The following is a 9,644-nucleotide window of genomic DNA, read 5'->3' as shown; positions in this document are numbered from 1 at the left end:
CGGCCCGCCTGGGCTGTGCTTGGCCAGGCGTTCGGGGTGAGTGAACTGGTACTGACCCAGATAGAGGCGGGAGGCATAGAGGGCCGAGCTGGGGGCCACAAAGTAGAGCAGGGGCTCAGGGGCCAGCAGGGCCTGGGCCCACCGTCCTGAAGTCTCAACCCCCAGACACCCCATCAGAGGCCTCTCCCATACCCTGCAGACTTGATCTGGCTCCAGATACCGTCATTAAGGTGCACGTAGATCTGGCCCTGCCCAGCCAGGGCTGAGAACACGTCCTGTTCCAGGCGGATGGTGCCTGCCCCCCGCCACAGGCCTGAAGAGTCCTCCCTGGTAGAGGGGACAGGATGCTGACATCAGTTCCCCAACTGAGCCCAACTGGGTGGCCAATACAGTCTCTCAGGAAGGGGAATCGGAGGGCACCCCATTACCTTGCAAGGCCTCTCCCAAGGATGCTCACATCCCAGGAGGCTCACCCACCACTCAGCCCCTCACTCTCCCAGCTGGGGATTATCCCAGGGGAGCCCCAGGCGTAGACCTGCTGCCCATCCTGCCCCATGTCCAGAAGGAGTTCGACCAGACTTGGCTTCCCCCAATTATCCCATCCCCCTCCTATCCACCCCTCTAAACCCCACCTCCGGTCCCTCCCTCTCACTGGATGGAATGAAACACAGACAGACTCACCCCAGAGGAAGGCAGCTGGTGAGGGCAGAGACAGTCACAGAAAAAGAGGGAGAGAGAGATGGTAGAGATGCCAGTTCAGCAGAAACAAAGAGGCCAGGAGAGATGGAGAGAGAAGCAGAGATAAGAGTGGGAGTGAAAAGATGGCTATGAGGGAATGAGGCATATGAGGGAATGAGGCATGAGAGGAAGAGATGGAGAGAGAAGCAGAGATAAGAGTGGGAGTGACAAGATGGCTATGAGGGAATGAGGCATGAGAGGGAATGAAGGCAGGGGAGCCAGAGAAGGGAACCGTTCCCAGGCCTAGGAGGACCACCCTGGGATTGTGGTTTGTGGTGAGCACAGCTCCCTTTGGGGTACTATGCTCCAAAGGGAGCCTCCTCAGCCTGAGAGTATGTGTGTGTGTGCGCGCGCGCACGTGCACACACGCATGCCTGCACCCAAACATATGTGCGCCCAAGTGTGTGTGTTACCGTCTGTTCTGAAAGACATCTCTGGGACACTCAGGGCTTGAGAGAAATGGACCAGAAGGGGAGTGGGCAGGTGGTGACAGAGGAGGAACTGGGATGGATAAGGAAGAGGGACAGAATGAGGTTAGAAGGGGAGGAACTGGAGAGGCTTGGCTGGAGATGACAAGTGGAAGGGGGAAGGGAGGAGGAAGATGAGCTGGCTGCGATGGAGCCAGCAGAGGCTGGGGCAGGGGGGCTGTGACTCAGGGTACTTGGGGTTACAGGGCCATGGGGTCTGCCTCACAGTCGCCCATTCTGCTGATTACGCTGGAAGACATCCCGTAGGGGCTTCAGGGCTTCCGGGGAAAAGAGGTAGATGCCGCAGTTGATGATGTCACTAACAAACGTGCTGGGTTTCTCCACATAGTGCAGAACCTGAGGACAGAGCAGGCTGGGGTCAGCAGAGGAGGGGCCACGGCCACCATCCCCTAAGACGCTCCAAATGGCCAGGTCCTCCTGTTGCCACGGGAGTCTTCCTAAAATGCAGAGCATATCTTGTCACTGCCCTTCAACTCCACCTTCAAGATAAGTCCGAACTGTCTGCCTTCTCCCTCCCGATCCTCCCCACCTCCCAGCGGTTCCAGGACACAACTCCATGCCACGGCATGCCGGTGCCTTTCGGAATGCCCTTAACCAACTCTTCGTCTGGAAGACTTTGATTTCAAAAACCCAGTTGACATCGTCACTCCCTCTCTAAGTACACTCTTGTCTGCCCCAGAGTCAGCTTCTCAGCTCTGGGCACTCCTGTTCTCTGGCCACACCTCACCCACCCATAGTGGCACTTGTGTCCTCTGCAATGGTTGGTTTTTGATGTCTCTCCCCCAGACTGAGGGCTCCTGAGAGGCAGGGTTGTGTCTTTCTGGCTGTTTCTTTCACACTACTTAGTGCCTAACACAAAACTCTGTGCGTGTGTAAATATCCTATATAATAAAAGGCTAATATGCAAATCAACCAAACAGTAGAATGACCGGTCGCTATGACATACACTGACCACCAGGGGGCAGACACTTAACACAGGAGCTGCCCCCTGGTGGTCAGTGTGCTCAGCTAGAAGCCAGGCTCATGGCTGGAGATGACAGCTTAAGCTGTCAGTTGGATATCCCCCTGAGGGCTCCTGGACTGTGAGAGGGCACAGGCCGGGCTGAGGGACACCCCCCCCCCCACCCCCAGTGCATGAATTTCATGCACTGGGCCTCTAGTATATATATAATGTATTCACATATGTATTTTTAATACTAAAACTTGAACAGACAAAAGGGGTGTATGAAAGTCAGTGAGGCTCCAGAGAGTTTCAGAGATAGGGACAGAGATCCCCAGCCCCACCCCCGCCTTGCTAATTATGCTCCCACCTCCATAATTCTGGAGGCACTATGCTGTTTCCTGCCTCCATGTCTTTGCATATATTGTTCCCTCTACCTGCAATGCCTTCCTGTCTCCATGCTGCCAAATTTAACTCAGTTCAGACCACACCTCCTCCAGGGAGCCCTCCCCACCCCCACCCAGATAGGCTGGGTAGGAGCCCTTTTTTGTGTTGCCATAGCAACCTATGCATATATCTATTGGAGCACCACACCCATGGCATTTACCTATTACCTCTTCCTATCTTTCTTAAAGGGACAGAAGGGAACAACTGAGGGTGTGCCACACCTGTTGGACAAGATTGGGGCCCACCCCATAGCATTCCAGCATTCTCTAGAGCAGTGGTTCTCAACCTTCCTAATGCTGCGACCCTTTAATGCAGTTCTTCATTGTGTGGTGGCCCCAACCATAAAATTATTTTCGTTGCTACTTCATAATTGTAATTTTGCTACTGTTATGAATCGTAATGTAAATATCTAATATGTAGGATATATTTTCATTGTTACAAATTGAACATAATTAAAGCATAGTGATTAATCACAAAAACAATATGTAATTATATATGTGTTTTCCGATGGTCTTAGGCGACCCCTGTGAATGGGTCGTTCGACCCCCAAAGGGGTCACGACCCACAGGTTGAGAACCGCTGCTCTAGAGGCTGAAGAGTGGGAGAATGATGATACACAGAATAGACACCCAGCCAGCCTCCTCTCTGCTCTTACCTCGTGCGTCTGTGGATTCTCTACGATGCAGCCATAGTTGAGGGACTGTGTCCTGTTAGCCTGAAAGACAGACACACCGAGGCAGTGACCTGCCTGCTCCAGGGCAGCAAGGTCTGTTTTCTCTCTCGTGCTTTCCCTCTCCTATAGCACCTGGCACATAGCTCCGCCACTGACAAGCCTTCAGATGGGGTGACACCTGACAGCTGCCCTCCCCCCTCTACTTCTGAGCAGCTAAAGGGCTCAAGGTCTCTCTCCACCACCACCTCCATTACTGCTGGGGTTTCTAGCACCTACCCCTCCTGACCTGCATTCCCACTCCAACTCCCTGTCTGGCCCTGCCTCCCCAATACCCTGCATCCCAGGAACCTCTCTGGATCACCCCATTGACACCCTCCAGCCCCCCTCACCGTGGTGCCCAGGAGCAAGAAAGGGTGAGGCTGGTGTCTGTGGGCAGCCAACATAGCGCTCAAGGGGAAGTCGGAGCAAACATCAGCGTTGAGCACGAAGAAGGCCTCAGGGTCCCCAGCCAGGATCTGATCCCGGAAGTGGTAGAGACCACCTCCTGTGCCCAGAGGCGCAAATTCCTGCAGGTACCTGTCCCCAGGGACCCCAGAGCCAGCTCAGTGAGATCAGAGGAGTCAGATACCATGAACCTGGGCACTGACCCCTCCTGCTCCCAGGATATGCCTGCCTAAGGCCCACAGAGAAACTCAATATATACAGGAATTCAGAAACCTCCTAGTGTGTGAGGGTGACTTCTGGCCATGCTGGCTCAACCCACTCCTGAGAACTCAGATGCTTAGGGCACTGCTCCCCCACCCCTACACAGCACATGCGCACAAACACCTGACCTGACTGGAAGGTTAAACTCTTGCTGTGCAGCTTCTAGGAACCGGGTAAGTGGCTCGTCAGGTTGGTAGAAGCCAATGAGCAGAATCTCCTGCATCCCAGGGACCTGAGGTCAAGGGAAGAGGTTGAGAGAACAGCATCTGATAGGAGGGAATTATGGGAGGGAGAAATCCCTGGTCCTGGCCCAAAATCCAGAAACCACACGTTCAGTCTCAACTGTGGCCTTGGGCATTCATTTTACCATGCTGGTCCGATTTCTCCTCTGGACAATGACGAAGTTAGAGTCTATTTCCCTTAATTAAAAGACTCTCAAAGTTAGAGTCCTTTAATCCTTTATTATTCTACTAGAGGCCCAATGCACGAAATTTGTGCAAGAGTAGGCCTTCCTTCCTCCGGCTGCCAGCACCAGCTTCCCTCTGGCACCCGGGACCCGGGCTTCCCTCACAGCCCCGGCTTCGTCCAGAAGGTTGTCTGGAAGGACATCCAGTCTAATTAGCATATTATGCTTTTATTATTATAGATTATTCCCCCCACCCCCAATCTGAAGTGGGGTTCACCCTAGGAAAGATTTTGCCTATCAAGCTGCATTACAGGATAATCCATTCATTTCCCTCATATTTATTATCTGTCAATCTGAGCTTAAGATCAGCTTGAGGTTAAGGATACCATTTACCAAGTGTCTACATTGTACTAATTACTTTACAAACATCATCTCTAAGCTTTGCAACCCCACAAAGTAGGTCTAATCAGCCCCACTTTACAAATAAGGAAACTACGGCTGAGAAAGGGTGAGAAATTTGCTCAATTCCTTTTAGCAGGCAGAGACTGGACTCAAATCAACCTTGCCAGTCCCAATACCAAAAGCAATACAGGAATTAGCTCCATAGTGAGCAAGAGTAGTATGATTCTGTGCTTTGTTATCATTAAGGTTTCTCATGCTACATACGGCTTTAAGTTGTCTCTAAGATTCCTGCCTAATCTCACATTCCATAGGAGTGAAATATGAGCAAGAAGAAGCCAGACAAGAAGCTAGATTAGGAGAAGACGCATGACAACTGCATTGCACAACTGGTGGTGTGGTGATGGTGGAGGGAGATGATTCATAGTGTCATTTGTAAATGGTGGTCCCTGGAGTTATGCCTGGTGGGAAGAGGTCATGGTTGGTAAAGGGGGAAATACAGCATGAAGGAGATGAATGGAGGTGGGAGAGGGGAGCCTACAGGATTACCTGGGCACAGGCCTCAATGTGGTGCTGGATCATAGGGACCCCTGCCACTGGAAACAGGGGTTTGGGCACCTCAAAAGATAAAGGCCTGAAGCGAGTCCCTGAGAGAGGAGAGAAAAGCATATTTTTGTTTTCTGCTTCCCAATCACTCCAGCTCAACCGCCTCCCGACATTGCCCTGGCTCCTCACCCTTTTGAGGGCCTCCAATCAGGATCACAGCTTTAAGCATGACGGCAATTGCGACCTAAACCTCAAATAGCAAAGAAAAGTTAGGCTCAGATCTCAGACCCCAATCCTGGAACCCCACTCATACCCCAACCAAACACTAAATCCAAAATAGCAACACTGAGCCCTCCCGGGATATAAATTCAATCTAGTCCCTCCCTGGGCACACCACCTCACACATCTCACACATCTCAAATCCCAACCCAAATCCAGCCAGCCTTCAAACCTCACAGTGATTCCTCCCAAATTCTGAAATCCACACCCCACAATCTCATCCCTAACAGACTTCCTTCTGGCTGAAAGCTCAGCACACTCCGAAGCTCAGCAATAAACCTCCTTCTCACACCCCAAACCTTCAAAAACCAAATCCCCAAACCAAGGATTCCCAAATTGGTCCATCCCCACTCTAGATGTTAAGCCCTGCATCCCAACAGTGAATCCTGATATTGAACCTCAAATCCCGAGTGAGCCCCACATACTTCACGACAGTCTTAAGAGTCCACTTTAAATATTAAACTAACACTGATCTACATTTGACAACTCCAACCCCTGGCAAAAACCCTTTCTATGCTGAACCTAAATCCTAAAATTAACCTCTAGGGTGATGATCCCTGAATCAAAAAGACAGGTTCCCTTAGCATCCCAAACACAATATGCCAATCGCCTGTGTCCCAAGACTGACAAGTGCTGAACCTTTGGGTTCGGAGGACTGATTGCTGACCCTCTGAACCCCACAACTGACTAATAAACCCTAACCTCGCGTATCCAGGGCTTGTGGGACCAGGACTGCATCCGACGTGCGGAGAGCCAGCCCGAACCTCCGCGCCGCCCTTCGTCTAGGGGCCGTGCCCGGCCCTCTCCCCCTTTCGCCACCCTTCCATCGGACCTCTTTACCCCCAGTCCCCTTTACGCCAGCTCTGCCGCCCGCTACTGCTGGCTCCTTCCGCGCACGTGTCTTCTCGCCACTCGCGAGAACTTCGCAGGGTCTGCCGGGAATTGTAGTTCTGAAGTTCCTCCCTCGTTCCCACTGAGAAAGGGGTGGAACTTGTGGGAGAACAAGGAGGCGTGGCCAAGGGATTGAAGGGGAGGGTCGAAATGAGAAGCGGAGGCGGGAGCCTGGATTAGGATCACGAGCCGTCTGGGAATGGGCCCGGGGGTAGTAGTTCAAGTAGAGAAAGTAGGTCACAGGGGAAGCGAGCCTGCAGAGGAGAGTGGGGTGTGGTCACCCTTGAAACGGACGTGGGCAGCGCGAGGCTTGAAGGTTACAAAAGAAAAGAAGGAGTCGTAGACGCCTCTGCCCTCCTGCTGGGCAGTGAAGCAGCTTCCTACCGTGAGAGAAGCGATCTCGCTCAGATTTACTGTCTGTGAATACCGGCACTGGACCAGGCACTCTCCAAACTTCCCTCTGCCCCCAACACTGTGACTTCGGTGTGTGGGTACCGGGGAGTGGAAATGGCGACTCATAAGAAGAGAACAGACGCGGAGGGTCCGAGAGAGCAGCTTTATTAAGCAAGAAGAAGGGGGTTGTTAGTCCCACCCACCCCAAGGCGTGGAGACGGAGCGAAAGTTCCGAGGGTCCCTTTCAGGCCACGTCCACGCGAGCGAAGCTCTGGTCCATGCCCAGGCTGTTCTCCACGTACACCTCGTACTTGCCGCTGTCCTGGGGGGTGGCCCGGCGGATGGTCAGCGTTGTGTTGGTGCTGCCGATCTCGAAGTAAACCCTGCGGGGGAAGGGGGCGGGACCGCGTGTCAGTTTACGGGCTTCCCGGGCCCGGCTTCTTAGCCAGCGCTGTTCTTTGCCTCCCAGTTCCCCTCCCTCGTCCCACTCCCGCGGGTTTTCTGGGCTCCATCCGGCCCAGGCTCCAGCGCCAGGCCCTGCCTTTGCAGCCGCTCCCCGCCCTCGCCTGTCATCCTCCTCGATGTCCTTGCCGTCCTTGGTCCAGCCCACGTTGGGCGCAGGCTCGCCCATGATCGCCGCAGTCAGCGTCACCGTGGTGCCTTTGCGCGCCTTAGTGTTATCCGGTCCCTTTTGAATTTTCGCCGGGACTAGAGAAAGGGGAAGGGAATGCGACCCAGTCAGGGACCTAAAGGTGAGGCGGGGCATCACCCTCCCAACTATTACCCGGCCCTAAATACGAGATGGATTGGAACTCTCAGCGTGACCTTGGGCACCTCTTTAGCCTCTAGGGGCTTCAGCGACTCAGCTGTTGAACGAGATTAATCCCTGCCCCTCCTACTTCGTAGGGTTGAATGGAGGATGAGAAGAGATACTATGGGTGAAAGCCCAGGAATGCTCACACCTCTCGGGGTGCCTTGGAGACAGCTCTGGATAGTGGAGATTGCCCTGGGTTGGGAGCCAGAAGATCAGGGCTCTCTCTAACCCTAGCTCTGCCCCCTGGATCGCTGTGCCCTTGGCGCTCTGAAGTCGAGTGGTTGAAACCCATACCGGACTTGTTAGCCTGGGTGGGATGGGATCCCGAGGTAGAAAAGACTACACAGGCCGTGCGGCTCTGCGCCCTACTCTGTGCCTCAGGCTGTGCCAGGGGCTGGGCTGGCCACATCCCCATCCGGACTCAGCTAGGCCCGAGGATAAACACGCGGCTGAACCCGGCTGCAGACGGCGATGCTGCTCTGCTCCGCGGCATTGCACGCGGGGCGCGCGCACCTTCCACGAGGATGCGCGCCGAGTCGGAGCACTGGCCGAAGGGGTTGGTTACGTTGATGCTGTACTGGCCTAGGTCCGCCAGCTCGCCATCGCGCACCACCAACGCGACTACGTCAGGGTCCTCGAAGATGTAGCGATACTTGGGCCCGTCGCGCAGCTCCTTGCCGTCCTTGCTCCAGCGGATGAATGGGTCCGGGAAAGCCGAAATGCGGCAAGTCAGCTTGGCCGCGCTGCCCTCGATCAGCACCACGTCCTTCAGCGGTTCCAGCACGCGCGGCGGCCCAGTCTCCCGCAGCTCCTTCCGGGACCTGCTCGCGGGCAGGGGCAGGGCCCAGAGCTCCCAGACACCGTTCGCACCCTCCCGCAGCCCTGTCCGCCCGCACGCAGTCCCCTGCCCGCCCCCTCGGCCGACTAGACCCGTAAGCACAGGGAGGTGCGGGGGAGGGGCCGCTCCTGAATCATTACCCCGATGAAATGACCTGCTCTCGTCGGCCTCCTGCCACATCTCAGCAACTGCTCCCCCTAAACCCAGTGGCCTTAGCAGCCCTGGCCCTGTGCTCAGGACCGCCCTTCCCCAATGCGGAATGCGGACTCTGCAGTTTCAGCTCCCTTCCCTCAGAGGCGCTAGGGCTACCCCTCACCTGTGGCCCCGGTAAGAGGCCTGGATACGAATGGCCGCTTTCTGGACCTGGGGGTCGTTGATGTCCAGGCTACATCCCGGAGGCGGGGCCGTAGCCGCCGGCTTTTTGGCGGGAGCCGCTTTGGACATCTGGGCAGCGGAAAACAAACACGGGGGTCTAGGCTGACACAGAGACTGCGACCTTCAGCCTTTGCCCTTCGGATTCAAAACGTCCCCGGGATGGAAGTGGCTAGAGCTGGTCTGAGGATCGGACTCACCGTGGGGGTGGGGGCGTCGACTTCAGGGCCTGAGTGAACTAGGTGGGCAGCAGGCGGTGCGAAGCCCTCCCGATGGCACAGTAGGGGCGCGGGCAGGTGCTCAGCCCTGGGCCCTGGTTTTATACATCGCTCCCCTCCTTGCCTTGTTTGGCGTGGTTGCCCCAAGCCCCCCGGGACCCCAGCTCCCGCCCCTTGACCCAAGCAGGCTCCTTATTTAGCCCGAGGATGCCTGCGATGCTGGCTCAGTCGCTAGAATAGGCCTAGGGGGGTGGGGTGGGGGGAAACTCGAGCGGCTCTGGGGTGCACCGGGCGTCAGCGCCTGGACAGCTGGACAGCTGGACAGCTGGACAAGGCCCCATCTCCTTCCAAGGCAAGGGGTACCATCCCACTCCGGGGAGGACCAGACGGGCCCCACGCCGACAGGAGATTCAACTCCTTGTGGGGGGCAACTTTACACTCAGTCGGTCCCTGGACAATGGGACAATGTGCCCTTCCTGAGATACTGTAAGTTAAGG

The 9,644-nt window shown here is 55.3% G+C and overlaps 2 protein-coding genes across 13 annotated transcripts in view; both read right to left on the bottom strand.

Moving 5' to 3' along the window:
• The window catches only part of GMPPA (GDP-mannose pyrophosphorylase A), a 7,880-nt gene extending 1,342 nt beyond the window's left edge, over window positions 1-6,538 (bottom strand). Inside the window, exons 1-10 of one of the 9 annotated variants that reach the window (XM_014531071.1) lie at window positions 6,462-6,538; window positions 5,532-5,586; window positions 5,346-5,443; window positions 4,120-4,223; window positions 3,676-3,862; window positions 3,269-3,328; window positions 1,432-1,562; window positions 682-696; window positions 193-327; window positions 1-88 (exon numbers count right to left, since the gene is read on the bottom strand). In XM_014531071.1, coding sequence (XP_014386557.1) covers window positions 1-88; window positions 193-327; window positions 682-696; window positions 1,432-1,562; window positions 3,269-3,328; window positions 3,676-3,862; window positions 4,120-4,223; window positions 5,346-5,443; window positions 5,532-5,571 — 858 coding nt within the window. In that variant the 5' untranslated portion in view covers window positions 5,572-5,586; window positions 6,462-6,538. Of the gene's footprint in view, window positions 89-192; window positions 328-681; window positions 697-1,431; window positions 1,563-3,268; window positions 3,329-3,675; window positions 3,863-4,119; window positions 4,224-5,345; window positions 5,444-5,531; window positions 5,593-6,323 lie in introns of all 9 variants that reach the window. The other 8 variants (XM_014531070.1, XM_014531074.1, XM_014531069.1 and 5 more) reach the window with 8 other exon arrangements.
• Window positions 6,539-7,054: 516 nt separating this feature from the next.
• LOC102239282 (CAVP-target protein) overlaps window positions 7,055-9,644 on the bottom strand; it is a 4,287-nt gene continuing 1,697 nt past the window's right edge. The window contains exons 1-5 of one of the 4 annotated variants that reach the window (XM_014531120.1): window positions 9,130-9,286; window positions 8,874-9,001; window positions 8,233-8,540; window positions 7,472-7,613; window positions 7,055-7,288 (exon numbers count right to left, since the gene is read on the bottom strand). In XM_014531120.1, coding sequence (XP_014386606.1) covers window positions 7,150-7,288; window positions 7,472-7,613; window positions 8,233-8,540; window positions 8,874-9,001 — 717 coding nt within the window. In that variant the 5' untranslated portion in view covers window positions 9,130-9,286 and the 3' untranslated portion in view covers window positions 7,055-7,149. The other 3 variants (XM_005883474.2, XM_005883473.2, XR_001360040.1) reach the window with 3 other exon arrangements.

The sequence above is a fragment of the Myotis brandtii genome, unplaced genomic scaffold (genome assembly GCF_000412655.1).
Source record: "Myotis brandtii unplaced genomic scaffold, ASM41265v1 scaffold79, whole genome shotgun sequence".
NCBI lineage: Eukaryota > Metazoa > Chordata > Mammalia > Chiroptera > Vespertilionidae > Myotis > Myotis brandtii.
Note: the sequence above shows the minus strand (reverse complement) of the source record. Positions and strands in the feature narration are given on the sequence as shown.